This window comes from Candida jiufengensis, assembly GCF_024610255.1.
Source record: "Candida jiufengensis strain CBS 10846 chromosome Unknown scaffold8, whole genome shotgun sequence".
Taxonomy (NCBI): domain Eukaryota; kingdom Fungi; phylum Ascomycota; class Pichiomycetes; order Serinales; family Debaryomycetaceae; genus Lodderomyces; species Lodderomyces jiufengensis.
Genome location: NW_026261555.1, coordinates 21,019 through 35,877, shown reverse-complemented (window position 1 = coordinate 35,877; position 14,859 = coordinate 21,019). Strand labels below are relative to the sequence as shown.

The 14,859-nt window shown below is 25.8% G+C and overlaps 8 protein-coding genes across 8 annotated transcripts; 4 read left to right on the top strand and 4 right to left on the bottom strand. All coding sequences in view use genetic code 12, as the record gives it.

Moving 5' to 3' along the window:
• Positions 1-2,544: 2,544 nt before the first annotated feature.
• On the top strand, positions 2,545-3,897 carry KGF54_000334 (carboxylic ester hydrolase; the record flags this gene model as incomplete). Its single annotated transcript, XM_051763917.1, has 1 exon — positions 2,545-3,897. One exon carries the CDS (start codon positions 2,545-2,547, stop codon positions 3,895-3,897), a length of 1,353 nt encoding a protein of 450 aa, XP_051622325.1.
• Positions 3,898-3,969: 72 nt separating this feature from the next.
• KGF54_000333 (NEDD8-activating protein) lies at positions 3,970-5,247 on the bottom strand (the record flags this gene model as incomplete). Its single annotated transcript, XM_051763906.1, has 1 exon — positions 3,970-5,247. One exon carries the CDS (start codon positions 5,245-5,247, stop codon positions 3,970-3,972), a length of 1,278 nt encoding a protein of 425 aa, XP_051622324.1.
• Positions 5,248-5,477: 230 nt separating this feature from the next.
• On the bottom strand, positions 5,478-6,851 carry RAD52 (recombinase; the record flags this gene model as incomplete). The annotated part of the gene is made up of 1 exon (XM_051763895.1): positions 5,478-6,851. The coding sequence occupies one exon, from the start codon at positions 6,849-6,851 to the stop codon at positions 5,478-5,480; it is 1,374 nt and encodes a 457-aa protein (XP_051622323.1).
• Positions 6,852-7,357: 506 nt separating this feature from the next.
• KGF54_000331 (mRNA splicing protein) lies at positions 7,358-7,618 on the bottom strand (the record flags this gene model as incomplete). Its single annotated transcript, XM_051763884.1, has 1 exon — positions 7,358-7,618. The coding sequence occupies one exon, from the start codon at positions 7,616-7,618 to the stop codon at positions 7,358-7,360; it is 261 nt and encodes an 86-aa protein (XP_051622322.1).
• A 208-nt stretch (positions 7,619-7,826) lies between these two features.
• Positions 7,827-9,626, top strand: KGF54_000330 (uncharacterized protein; the record flags this gene model as incomplete). The annotated part of the gene is made up of 1 exon (XM_051763873.1): positions 7,827-9,626. One exon carries the CDS (start codon positions 7,827-7,829, stop codon positions 9,624-9,626), a length of 1,800 nt encoding a protein of 599 aa, XP_051622321.1.
• A 171-nt stretch (positions 9,627-9,797) lies between these two features.
• On the top strand, positions 9,798-10,697 carry KGF54_000329 (mitochondrial 37S ribosomal protein PET123; the record flags this gene model as incomplete). Its single annotated transcript, XM_051763861.1, has 1 exon — positions 9,798-10,697. One exon carries the CDS (start codon positions 9,798-9,800, stop codon positions 10,695-10,697), a length of 900 nt encoding a protein of 299 aa, XP_051622320.1.
• Positions 10,698-10,861: 164 nt separating this feature from the next.
• On the top strand, positions 10,862-12,730 carry KGF54_000328 (uncharacterized protein; the record flags this gene model as incomplete). The annotated part of the gene is made up of 1 exon (XM_051763850.1): positions 10,862-12,730. The coding sequence occupies one exon, from the start codon at positions 10,862-10,864 to the stop codon at positions 12,728-12,730; it is 1,869 nt and encodes a 622-aa protein (XP_051622319.1).
• Positions 12,731-12,787: 57 nt separating this feature from the next.
• On the bottom strand, positions 12,788-14,725 carry NHX1 (bifunctional K:H/Na:H antiporter; the record flags this gene model as incomplete). Its single annotated transcript, XM_051763839.1, has 1 exon — positions 12,788-14,725. One exon carries the CDS (start codon positions 14,723-14,725, stop codon positions 12,788-12,790), a length of 1,938 nt encoding a protein of 645 aa, XP_051622318.1.
• Positions 14,726-14,859: the final 134 nt, after the last annotated feature.

Sequence of the window (14,859 nt, the reverse complement as noted above, 5' to 3'; positions counted from 1 at the left end):
ACATTGATCGTTTTGATAATCTTACTTGTACTCTTTTAAACCTAGGATGGATCAATTAATCAAATGATACAAAATCTGTAATGAGGGTATTTTCATTTGTTTTCAAAACACTGTCTTGCAGATATATTCTTTTAGTCATTGGTTATGTTTATTCAATTGATTTAACATTTCAGACAGACACTTATTTAAATTTTATGCATATGCATTTTTTTTTCTTTCATTCTGTAACTCAATTAATAAATTTTTCACCAATAAGAGACGAATAAAAATTTTAATTCAAAATTATTACATGAAAATTTAAAGTGCTTCGATATAATAGCATAAAACAATAGTACTTTACTTTAATAAATTAATGCGATTTTCGCAAATTTATAAGATTGACTGGACTAATGATTCTTCATTAATCCGTACTTTTTTATCAAAATTATTCATTCTGCTCAATTGAATTAGTCTTAGGTTCTTTATTGGAGAATAAGTAATCAAGTTCAATTGAATATTTGAATTTAAATAATTGATATCATTAGCCAGAAGCTTGAAAAGTTATTTGAGCCATAGAAGAAGAATAAAACTAAATTTTGTCTCAAAATCTTCATTCAAAATTTTTTTTTCTTTTTACAAATTTGTAATTGGTTAAATTGTTCTTAATTTCTCTACAGCCTTACATTAATGAAAGATTAATTAATTATTGTTTATGCATTGACTAATTTTATAAAACTTGTAATAGTTAGTTCTTCAAATCTTAAAATGTTTGTGCTTATAAAACATTTGTGCAATTGGCTGTCAAAAAATTTACTAACCACTTTTATTGATCCTTAAAAATTCTTTGTTACTCCAACAATTTATCCCTTTTTTCTTGGATTTTGAATTTTGACATTTTATATGAGATATGACATATTCTAAGATATACACTCATGCTAATAAAAGTATTCATTGTTTGGTCTATTGGTCAATTTGATATAATAGGACCCGAGAGTTCCTTCCTATTGCTTACTTTCTTTATTTCTCTATTCATTTTCGTTTTAAACAAGAAAATCTGCCCCTGTTTTGATGATACTGTTCTGAAGTATTGAAAAAATTTTGAAGCTAAAAGTAATTCGAAATTTGTAATACTAAAGTATTGTTGGGCTAAATCGTAGCGAGATATTTTATGTACTACTGATCTTTTTGATAAAAATTTCTTATCTAAAAGATCTTTAACCTATTTTGTGAATTTTAAGGATGAAAATATATAATTCGACAAAAAAAAAAGGGAACAGAACACACTAGTATTACCACCTCACCAAACTCGTTAGGTCATTGAACAACTGACCTCAGCTCTGGGCCAAAGTTATCTTAATGACATCTGATTTACATGTCATATAAAATCTTGTCATACAAAAAATACATTAATGCTAACGCTATTAACATATGAAGAAGTGAAATTACATTGCTCTAAAACTTACTCAAAAGTCAAAAAAAGTAATTTTAAACAATATGTAGACCTCTTCTAATTATAGAGTATTGATAAATAGCACTTCATAGATCAAATACCATAAACTTTTAAATGGAGTTTAAGTTGAATTGCCGTAAAATTTAAATTAGTTATAAACTATGGAATGAAATAAATTCCATGACAGTTTGAGGCAAAGTTGAATGAGAAGATCTCCAAAATAATTGAAATGAATTTGGTTTATTTTAAGAAATTAAAAAAGTTATTAGCCACTCGAGACCAAAAATACAATCACCATAAATACTGCATATAGAAAATTATATGCGGCATACTGTTTATTCAATTTAATGATTTTTGGAATAAAATCATATTTTATCAGATAAAAGATTTAAATCATTAAGTATAAGTTTATTTAAGCCATTCTCAATACTCTGTAACCAACCACTTATTAGTACTGTAAATATTAGAAAAATATCCAATAATATTTGTTGAGTTTTTCTTTATTTGAGATAGTCATTCAAATTTTATAAATTTTATAATTAACAATAAAATTGTTTGTACGAGAAAAAAATTATTAAAGAAAAAAAAAAAAGCAATTAAATAAAAACTTTCAAATTTAAAAAATAAATAAATAAAATGAAAAAAATTTTTATTGAGGAGGAGATTTATTTATTGAGTACTTTCTTTGATTTCGATCTTTCAAAATAAACTAACATCATCATCATCATCATCAATAAGAAAATAAAACAAATCAGTCATTCTTTATAATTTTATTTATTTCAACATTCATTCAACTGTAAAATTATTATTTATTTGGGTTTTGTCTATTGTTTATAAATTTCCTTTTTTTGCAACACATTATTAATAATTGATTTTAAAACACGTTATCAAATTTACTCCAACTTTTTTTTTTTTTGCAACCAACAAATTATATTTGGAATATTTACTATTTCAAATCATCTATTCATAATTTATAATCTTCATTAATGATTTAATATTTACAATCATTTATCTTTACTATTTAATAATTTGATTTTTGAGAACAATTTTTAATTCGATTTAATTATTCAATTTAATACCATAGGAAAACGTGGGGATCAAAGTATCAACAAAATATGATAAGTAAAAGATTCTTTAGTTTATCACAAATATATTCAAATTCTTCTACTTTTTCATTTAATAATATATTTAATTATTTACCTAAAAAGGATACAAATTTAGAATCAAAAACAACTACAAATTCAAATGTTTTAAAATCAAGTGTTATAACAGTTGATGATTTTACAACAAAACCTGAAACAAAACATAAACCAAGAATTAAACCCAAATCAAAGCAATCAACTTCAAAATCATTATATAAAAAATCAACTCATCCAACTTCAGTTCCACTTTCAAAAATTTTTAGTAATAATTTTCCTTTAAGTTTATCAGAATCTATTGAACATTATAAATTGAGAAATGATTCTTTAAAATTCCAACATGATTTGCTATCAACTTTACCATTCTATCCTAATGCTGATAAATTAGGTAGAAATTCACAAGTATTAAAAGTGCCAATAGATGATAAAGGGAACTATATAAATGAATTTGTAATTTATCCACCTGGTAAATCAGAAAATGATCTGAAGAATTTAAAACATTTAGTAATGATTCATGGATACGGAGCAGGTTTAGGATTTTTCATAAAAAATTTCGATGAAATTGCAACAAGGAATGATTGGTGTATTCATGCTATTGATTTATTTGGGTATGGATCAAGTTCAAGACCTCATTTTCATCCAAAAAATTTAAAAGAAGTTGAAGATTGGTTTTTTAATTCTTATGAATCCTGGTTTAAACAAAAGAACATTGATAAATCAAATCTATTAATTATGGCTCATTCAATGGGTGCTTATTTAATGGCATATTATGGGATTTATAGAGATCCAAATTTTTGTAAAAAGATATTAATGGTATCACCAGGTGCAATATTAAAACATAGAAAACAAATACCTATACCAGGATACTTCAAAAAATTATGGGAAAGGAATATTTCTCCTTTTTCAATAGTTAGAAAATCAGGAGTATTAGGTTCAAAATTAGTTAGTGGTTGGTCATCAAGAAGATTTGCAAAATTGTCAATAAAAGAATCCAATTTATTACATAAATATTCTTATGGAATTTTTCAAGGTAATGGATCAGGAGAATATATGTTAAATTATTTATTGGCTCCTGGAGCAGATGCGAGACATCCTTTAATTGAAAAAGGAATTCATAAATTAAATTGTAAAATGTCTTGGTGGTATGGTGATGGTGATTGGATGGATAAAAAAGGTGGTCAATTGTGTTCAAATATTATTAATAATCTTTCGGGTACTAAAAAAAGTGATGTCAAAATTATTAATAAAAGTGGTCATCATATTTATCTTGATAATATTAATAAATTTAATAAAGAAGTTCTAAAAGAAATGGATAGTTTAGAGAATTAATATATTCAATATATACATTCTTAAAAAATCAGTTTAATTATAAAAATTCCCATTCTTAAAAAATCAGTTTAATTATAAAAATTCCGGATCTTTATAATTACCTTCAAATTGTACTAAAAATCTTAATGAAATAGGTAAATTTTGATCAGTTATAACAATTTCATTACCATTTCCAACTAAATCTCTCATTTTTTTACTCAAATTTGGTTTCGTAATTCTTTCTAATTCTGGTGGATTTGACATATAAAGTAAAGAACCATCAATTGATAAACTTGGATTTGACATTTGAATTTCTTGTTTTGATTTTATTTCATGAATAAATTGTTGTAATGTCCACCAATTTTGTACCGCTATGTTTTTAGCTATATTTCCACATACTGGACAATTTGGTTTTCTTGTGTATGAATATGTATATGTAAAAATTGAATCATCACCTGAATACAACATATAATTATTCAACATTGGATTTGTGTTTGTTATATATTTAAAAGCTTCATTACAACAACTTGCTGCTATAATGGCATTTGTTGACGCTATAGCAGGTATAATATTTTTAACAACACCTAAAGTTAAACTTCTTGTAACACCTTCAATTTTAAATTCTTTTGCTCTTTCCAAAGCTACTTTATACATCCAATCAACTTGATCAGGATCATCGGCATCAAATTTTTTTCCAGGAAATTGTTTTTGCCATTCCATTTGACTTGCCCATTCAATACAATGTTCTGGTAATCTTGGAGTATTTGCTAAAGTACATACAGGATAAGTTGTTTTGGCACTTAATAAATCTAATGAACATTCAAAACATGAAGTAAAAGTTGGTAAAATAACTCTACTTTGTCCTCTGAAACCTTCAGTTCCCCCATCTATTAGAGGTATTATAAGATCTTCTTGTTGTGCAAGACTAAATAAAATTGAATTAATCCATCTTCTTGCTTCAATTGAATCTAATCCGCTAATAACAACTTGAAAACTTCTATAAAATTCCAAATTCATATCTTGAATTTTTTTAAAATGAGGTGTTATATTTAATTGTGGATCATTAATAGTATTTAAAATAAAATTTGCTGCAACTTCTGCTTTAGATTTACCAATATCATTTTGTCTAAACAAAAATTGTCTATTTAAATTACTTAAATCTATTGTATCCATATCTATAACATGTATATTTTTAAAACCAGTTAATGCTAAATTTTTTAAAATTTCACATCCTAAACCACCTGATCCAATAACTAATATTTGTGAGTTTGTAAGTGATTCATATGCATCATTTGAATTATATTCTGTGGGAACTTCATTAAATGAACCTATATTATTTAGAATTGGTTCTATCGATGATAAATCTTTCATGACTTCATTGATGATATTAGTTATGTAGTTGCCTTTCCTTTCAAAAATATTATTTTTATTATATTCTTGACGTGAAATGTTTCAAAATTAAATTATTTATTTTTTTCTCTTTATATAGTATTTTTTGATCTCACATTTTTTGGCAAAGAGTAAATACTACATTAATGAGTAGAAGATAGATCCTAAATCATTAAATTAATTTTCATTCAATTATATATATCTATGTAATTTTAAGTGTCGACCACGGAGTCTAGCTGAATTTTTTTACTTCTAGTTGGTGGTGGAGCTCCATATCTCTTATTATTATTTAATGGATTTGTATTTAAAAAATTTTGAGTAGTTGTATTTAATTTATTACTATTTTGTAAATGATTTGTAGTTGATGGTGATTGAGATCTAAGATTTGTTCTTTTAATTGGTATTGATTTTTTAGGATCAACTGTTCTTCTAATATTTGGAGATATGAATGAAGGATCAAATTGTTCTAATTCAGCATCTTTATCTTTATTTAAAGCAATTAACGCAGCAGATCTTGCAGAAAAAAATGAATTCGGTGGAAAATTAGTATTTGTAAATTCTGATTGAGGAGGTTCTAAGTCATTATGATTTTTATTATCCTGTTCCTCTTGTTCTTGTTCTTGATCTTGTTCATCAACTACATCATCACTAAATAAAAAAGATTCATCCATTTCATCAACATCTTTGTCTTTATCTTTGTTTTTATTATGAACATTTTTTATAGTTTTTGAGGGCAGAATTGGGGTGACAAATACATTTGATGGTGGAATGTTTGGTTGTTGTTGTTGTTGTTGTTGTTGTCGTTCTAATAGTAGCCGCTGCTGTTGTTGTTGTTGAATCCTGGCTTCTTCAAGTTTTTGTCTTTCTTCTTCCATCACCTTTTCTAGCTCCATCCTTTTTTCTTGTATTTCTTTCTTACGTTCTCTTTCTGCAAATATTGGATCTCTATAAAAATCTTCTGGTTTATATTCAACTTTTTTCTTTTCAATATCTTTAATTTGTTTCATTATTGTTTTATCATATAAACAATTACCTAGTACATTACCAAAACATCTTAAACAACGTTTTATACCATCTGTAAATGCTTCTTTTTTACATTTCTCAAAAGCCATTGCTTTACTTTTTGCATTTTCAACAAATCCATACCCAATATCTTCATGAAATGTTCCATCTTTTATAGTAACCCTCACAACAATTGATAAGCCCAATGAATATTTACCTGAATTACCATGAGTATCAAAATAATCTATTTCACATGATATTAATTCTGAATTCCAACCATTAAATCCAAATATTTCATTAGCTAAATTTAAAGCTTTCCAACCTTCAATGTATTGAACTTGAGTACCTCCACCTCCAGGTCTTGTCGCTATATATTCTGGCCCTAATGCTTTACTTAATTTTGATTGTATTTCTATTTTTTCTTCTTCTGTATAAGTGTTTGATTCATATCTTGGTTTTTGATGATTTTGTTTAACGTGTTGTAATGGTGGTTTATTTGATCTACGAAAAGGTAATTGTTGCTGTTGATGATGATGGTTTGGATTGGGTTGTTGATTCTGTTGGTTAGGTAGTTGTTGATTCATTAATCTGTTGGTTAATGGAATGATAATATACTTTAAGAGTAAAATGTATTAATAATTTATTATTATGATTTAGACGTGTAACAAATATTTCTATTTGTACTTAATTTTTTTTAAATCACTTATTAATATATCAACCGTGTACTGTCAATTAAAACAAAAGATATTATTACCACTAATTCATATAATCTATCAAGAATCATCTTCATCATGTATCAAATATGAACAATGACGAAACTACATCAAAAAATCTGTATTTTGTAACTATCAAATTATCAACAGAAGCACTTGAAGCTATAAAATTGTCACAAATTAAAATTAAATCACCTACAAAAAGACAATTAGCATCAAGTAAAAGATTAGATCAAGTAATGAATTATAAAAATTTTATTACTACAGAAAGTAGAAATAATAGATATTCATTGAGACAAGGACTATCACCAAAAAAATTGGATTTTTCAAGTAATACAAAAAAAGTTAAATTTATTGATTAATCAATTACTTTCCAATTATACATCTAAACTTGATATTAAAGTTATTGTATCACCTTTTAATAATAATTTACCTAAAGATGTTTTTTTACCATTCGTTATTTCTTCAGCTTCATCAATCACTAAATTCATAAATTCATCAAATCCTTGAATTTTACCTTGTATTCTTGAATCCGTTTGTTCATATAACCATATTGAAACTAATGATTGTTGTTGTAAAAATTTAAATATTAGATTTATTGGTGGTAAATTCGATTTTTTCATTGATTTTGTAGACATTTCCTTATTAGTTTATGTGTATAAGTTTTTGTATTATTAGTGTATATAAATGTCACTAATTTGTAAATAGTTTTGATGGTATTTATGTCTCTTTATTAAGTATGGTTTTTTTATGTATCATTGTTTAGATGATAACGATAATTTTTTAATGAAATTTATTTTTCTCTCTATTTATTACATTTTTCCATAGATTAATAACCATCAACTTATGTCAGAATCTGAAATACTACCGGATGATTTCAAAGAATATATAATAAAATGGGTGGAAGCTGATGCAATTGAAGCTACTAGAAATGGTTCCAAAATGGCTATATTATATAATAAAATTTTAGGTCAAGTTAAAAGAACTAATGAACCAATTGATAGTACCAAAAGTTTAAAACAAATTAAATATATTGGGATTAAGACAGCATTAACTTTAAGTAATAGAGTCGTTCAATTATGTAAAGCAAATGGTTGGGAACCACCAATAGGATTTATGGATGAAGCTGCTGCTTATGAAAGAACTTTAAATAAAGTTGATCAAACTATTACTGAAGAAACAAGTACGCGTCCAACAAAACGCGCCCGTACAACTGCAAGTTATGTACCAAAACATAGATCAGGTGGATTTGCTATTATGATTACTTTATATTTGAAAGATCAAGAAAGCAAGGGAATGACAAGAGAACAAATTACTTCAACGGCAACTGCATATTGCGATAAATCTTTTACTGCTACAAGTACTGCATTTCATTCAGCTTGGGACTCAATAAAAACCTTAATGAAAAAAGATTTAGTTTATAGTACTGGTAGATCACCAAAAAGATATTACTTAACAGACGAAGGGAAAGAATTAGCTAGTCAATTGAAAACTGCTGTTGGTATTCCTTCATCTCCAATTCAATCAAATTCAGTTGCGAATTCATCATATGATAATGGTGTTAGATTTGAATCTAGTTTCGATAAATCATCACCGGTAACTTATAGAAATTTCGATATACTTGAATCAACAAGACAACAAGCCCCCGTTAGATTATATAATCCTGCTCATAATAGTAGATTAATAACTGAAACACTTTCCAATAGATCAAACTCGCATGATGCTGTGAATAGAAGTTATGATGGTGTACCGTATGAAATTTGGACAAAAGATGAGTATGAGGTTTTTTTATATATTGATAATAGAGAAGTTAGAGCCCAACAAGAAAGAGATTTTTTCCAAAGAAAATTAAAAGGTCATGATGTCAAATGTGATGTAAAAGCTTTATCATGTGGAGATACAGTTTGGGTTGCACGTAATTTAAAAACTGGTAAGGAAGCTATACTAAATTATCTTTGTGAAAGAAAACGAATTGGTGATTTATGTGATTCGATAAAAGATGGAAGATTTCAAGAACAGAAGAATAGAATGAAAAAATCAGGCATGAAACATTGTTATTACCTAGTGGAAGATGTCTCAATTGTTAAAGAAAGAGTTTATTCAATTTTAGATTCAATTCAAACTGGTATTGCTCAAACAATGACAAATGCAAAAATTTATTTGAAAAGATTCAAAGATATTGACGAAACAACCGATTTCTTAACATCACTAACTGGAGTTATAAAGGATATACATAAACATAAAAATTTAATCATTATTAAACCAACAGATATTTCAAATCAAGAACAATATGTTGATATTTTGAACAAATTCAGGGAAAAATTTGAAAGAAAAGAAAATTACGAATGCAGTCATTTATTTTCAAATTTCCAAGAAATGATGGGTAAAACTACTCAAATGACTGTTAAAGAACTATTTGTATTAATGTTGATGACTATAAAAGGTTGTTCATTAGAAAAAGCTATAGTCATACAAATAAGATTCCCTACTCCCAAAAAATTATTAGAATTTTATCATCAACAACATAGTTCTTGTCCTATTGAAACTAAAAAAAATTTAATGTTTGACGAATTTAAAAATCAAGTAGGTAATAAAAAAATTGGTAAAGTCTTGCTGGAAAAGATTTACGATGTTTGGGGTGTATAGAGTACAGCCAGATAAGATTAATTTGATTTAACTGATTTCTTGTAGTAAGTAATAATTTGTTTCAATAATTGTAGTACTAAGATCTCTTTAATAAAAAAAAAATATGAAAAAAAAGTTTTGATAATTTTTCAAATCAAATCAATTTGAAACAAACTACAATAACAAAGAATAATGGGGAAAGGAGTTTTAAAATATGGTGGTAAATCTGGTATACTTCCCAAAACCAAGCAAATATTTCATAGACCAATACGTGCAATGAATGAAGTAGAATTACAAAAAGAAAAATTTAAAGAAAGTGGATATGCAGAGGGTGTACCAACTCCAAAAATTAATGGAGAATCTCTTCCACGTCATCAACCTCCAAGAAAGTATATAACAGTCGAGGACAGAATAAAACATATCAAATATCCACCAATGTCATTAAAGGAAATGAATGATTTACCAGCAGTAGAAAGAGACACCTACAAAAGAGCTTATTATAGAGCAGAATTTTTGAAAGAAGCATATTTAGAAGAAGAAAAAAGATTAGCCAAGATTGATGAGTTAAAGAATAAAATACATGAAAAGGAACTAGAAAATCAACGTAAATTTGAGGAAGAAAGAAAAACAGAATCAACAATTTCATCATTACCAACATTGCAAAAATTATTAAAAGAAGGACTTATTAGAAAAAGGACACCAGATGAAAACCGTTTATTAAAAGAACAAAGAACCCTTAATAGAAATGCAAAAGAATTAAATGAAAAAGAAGAAAAAGCTCAAAAATTATTAGAATTATATCATTCTGCATCAAAATTTATAACAAATGAAGAACAATTAGAAGAAGCCATATACAGGGCCTTTGAAGTCGATACAGCAAAATTTGAAAATAATCAAACAAGTATTGATAATAAATTATTTTCAAATAGTTCAAGTTTCTTAGTTGGAGAAATTAATGAAATGAAAATTAAAGATGCTATTTTAGGTGAAATTAATGGTAAACCTGGTTTAGAACAAATTAAAGATACATTAAGTGGGAATAGAGAAAAAATAAGGAGAGAAGCTCAATTAAATATGAGGAATGAAATATAGCAAGAACTAATTTGTATATATAAAATTAATTGTAAATAAAAACTTTTGAATCAATTTATATTTGTAAAATAAATGAGACTAACAATTTTTTTTTTCTTTGATCTTATTATTGCAAAATCAAAACATTTTTAAAACAACAACCAAGATATTATCATCAAAACTCGATGTCATCATCAACCTCATCAATTGAGAATGATAAGAATGAATATTATCGTATATTCAACAAGATTTACAATAAACGACTAAAATATGTATTAAATGTCAATATAATACTAGCGATATTAATGTCATTAATTTTAAATTTACCATTTCATCAAAAATATAAATATGTTTCATTATTCATTAAAATTCCTATTTACTTTGCAGCATTAACTTTAATAAGACAAGTTAGAAAAAAATACTCAACTGTTGAATATTCTATTCATAAAACTTTGGGCTCACAAATATATCATTCAATATTTTCACAAAATTTTTTACATGTATCATTATTTTATATTATATCAGCAATATTCGTATATGGAATATTTCTATTCAACTTACCATTTACGTTTGATTATTATGTTATATCAAAAGAATATAGAAAAAACCCATTATTAAATGATGAATGGGTATATTTTTGGACTTGTCCGATCATAATTGGTCTTTTTTATGCAGCAAATCAATTGATTTTTCAAAGAAATAGATTGAACTTTGAAATTGGTCATAATAGAAATAATCCCGAATCAAATTTATTCAAACATATACCTCAAGCAATTGGAAACTCATTTGGGTTAGCATTAATATTTATAGTTTTAAATCCTATACTTTATTGGATTATAAAACCTTATTTATATAAATCATTATTTTTACTTTCAATTCTTGGACTAGATACTTCGGTACCACCAAATAATACAAGCTTCATAACCTATTTGAAGCTATCATATCTTTCATATATCATAATATTAAACTGGGAATTTGAAAATCATGTTTTTGATGTTTATGCAACTATTGGATGTTTGGACGGTAAAAAACCAATTTCATCATATAGTAAAGATCCATTGACATGTTTGATTAATGGGTTGAAAGATGTGTCACCAAATCATCAATTGAGTAGATTGACTGCATTTCAAGAGTTTGCTTATATTTCAAATACAAATCAAAAGGAAGGATTAAAATTGAGATTAGCTATTTTCAGTATTCGTTCTAAAAATGAAAAAATATGGCCTGCTTTATTCAATGAATGTTCTTTAGTGATAAGAGAAACAAGTGACAGAGTTAATTATAGAAGTTCTTCTGACATGAAAATATTGAAAAGTTTACAAGATTCTTTAGTTAAAGATGTCAATACTGGATTCAAACCTAAACAAACAAATGCATTATTTGGTAATTCATTCACTTCATCACCGATAAACACAAGTTCAAGTCAAAATAAACCTACACCTCCTGAAAAACCAACCACATCCAATAACAAGTTAATTAATTATTGGCAATACGAAATAGTAGCACCAATAAAGAAACTAATCACATTTTATTATCCAAAATTATCAAAAATTCCAAATTTTGAAATTAAGATTAAAAAAATTCAAAATACTTTATTTCAATTAAAACAACAATTTTTAGATTCAAAAGTCGGTATTTTATTCCGTGTCACTTTGAAAAAAGATTGTGAATCAAGAATCAGAAATCCAGTAAATTATGGCAATGCAGTTATTGCAATTTCAAATATACTTCAACAATCATTACAAGAAGATTCCCTTAATATAATAAAATCAGAAGATATTAGTACGACTTTGAACTTATTAGAGAAGTCAATAAGATCATCAACAAATTACATTGATTATTTACCAGCATCAGTATTTCTAACAACTAAAATAAAAAATTCACTTATATCAAAACTAAGAAATCTTACAATGCATGAATTTTACGAAATTTGTTTAACTTTTGATAATCAATTAAATGATTTAATATTAAATCAAAAAACTTATAAATTAGCTAAATGGTGTATTGATATGACAATTGCTGAAAGACAAGAAAAATCAAAGTATCAATATTAAAATAAAATTACATGCCTGTATATTTTAATTAATATAATATAATTTATAAAACTTTTATTAGTCTCTTCTATTATTACTATTGTTACTATTTAGATTAATGTTACTATTATTCGTCGTGCTAGATTGACTACTTGGTAAGGTATCTAATAATACTGGTTTTAAAACTTCTTCATCAAATCTTGTAAACCATTTCGCATGTTCTTCAGCACTTAAAATAGCTCCTAGCACTCCTTTATCATTTATATTATTATTATTGTTGTTGTTGTTTGTAACTGATGGTGTTGTGTCAGATATTAAATCATCAACATCACTTCCAATATATTCTGCTTCATCATCACCCATAACAATATTTGGATTTGATTCAGAATCTAATAAATTATTAGCTGATGAATTTTTACTACTTGATAAATTATCTTTAAAAGGATTTATTGTTGAATTTTTCATAAATCTTCTATTACCCAATATATTTTGTTGAGTTGAATTACCTGAATGAATTGGTAATCTTGGAGCTTCAATATCAAATTCATCATCTGAATCAGCTGAATCATCAATACAACCAATTTTAATACCTAAAATCTCCAACATTGAAGCAGTTGTACCACCAAATAATATAACAGTTAATACAACAACCACCAAAACAGTAGCTAATAAAGCCCATTTAGCTTCACCTTTAAACCCCATTGCTAATGCAACTCCAACTGCACCTCTTAAACCGGCCCAAAATATCATCATTTGATAAGAATGACTTATTTCATCAGGTAAATTTAAAGACATATTAGTACCAGTATTTAAATTTGAATATTTTTCAATTCTTGCTTTATAAAGAAAATTTAAAAATTTTGATAATGGGAAAACAGCTGACCATCTTGCAATACAAATTGAAATAAATGCAACTATAATCAAAAGTGGTTTAAATACTAATTCAACTTCTGTAAATAAAGATAATCCAAGATAAATAAAAATAAAATTTTCTGATAATTGAGCTAATAATTGAAAAATATATTTTGTTGCAATTTGAGTTCTTCTTGACATATTATAATAAGCATAATGTTTTAAAGTTATACCACAAAATAATAATGATACAATACCTGACATATGAGCACCATTTGAAAAAAAATAAGATTCATAAGCAAATAACAAAACTAAACAAGTTTCAATTTGTGGATATCTTCTTATATGAGAATGTTTTAAAATTAATGCAACTAATACTCCAATTAATATACCAATAATAGTTGAAATAGTAAAAGTCATTAAAAATAAACCAATACCTTCAAAAAATGAAGAAAATTTAACAGGTTGACCATGAAATTTTTGACATGTTTCAAACATAACAATTGATATAGCATCATTTAATAATGATTCACCAAATATAATAGTATATAATTTTGGATCAACTTTATAAGCATTAAAAATTGATAAAATTGTAACAGGATCAGTTGCAGATAATGTTGCTCCCACAGCTAAAGCATCAACAAATTCTAATTTAACATTATCTAATCCAATAGCTGTCCATATATATATAATAATTCCAACAACTAATGCTGAAATAAAAGTACCAGGAATAGCAAAAGTTAATATACTACCAATATTTCTAAAAAAATTTGCTTGATGTAATTCATAACCAGAATTTAAAATAATTGGTGGTAATAAAATATTAAAAAAATATTCAGAATTAAATTTAACAGCATCTTGAATATAATGACCAGGACTTAATCTTATAATTAATCCAACAATCATACCACAAAATATAGATAATACAGTTTCATGAATTGCTTTAATTCTTCTTTGTTGTAAAAAATATGATGACCATAATGCAGACATTAATAAAAATAATAATATAAATAAAGCCCAAGAACTAAAAATTTCATTTTCAACAGGATTTGAATCTTCTAAATTATCATCATCAGGTTGAGATAAATCTGGTGAATCATCTAAATCATCAGATATTGCTCTTTTTATAAATTGTTTTAAAGTAAATAAAACAATACTAGACATTTGATTTTGAATTATATTTGCATTGATTTGTTTTATAATATGAATAAGAATTGTTAATTAATTTATGAAATATGAATTGAATCGAGAATTGACTTTGAATGATTCAATGATGAAATTGTAATAAATTACTTTTG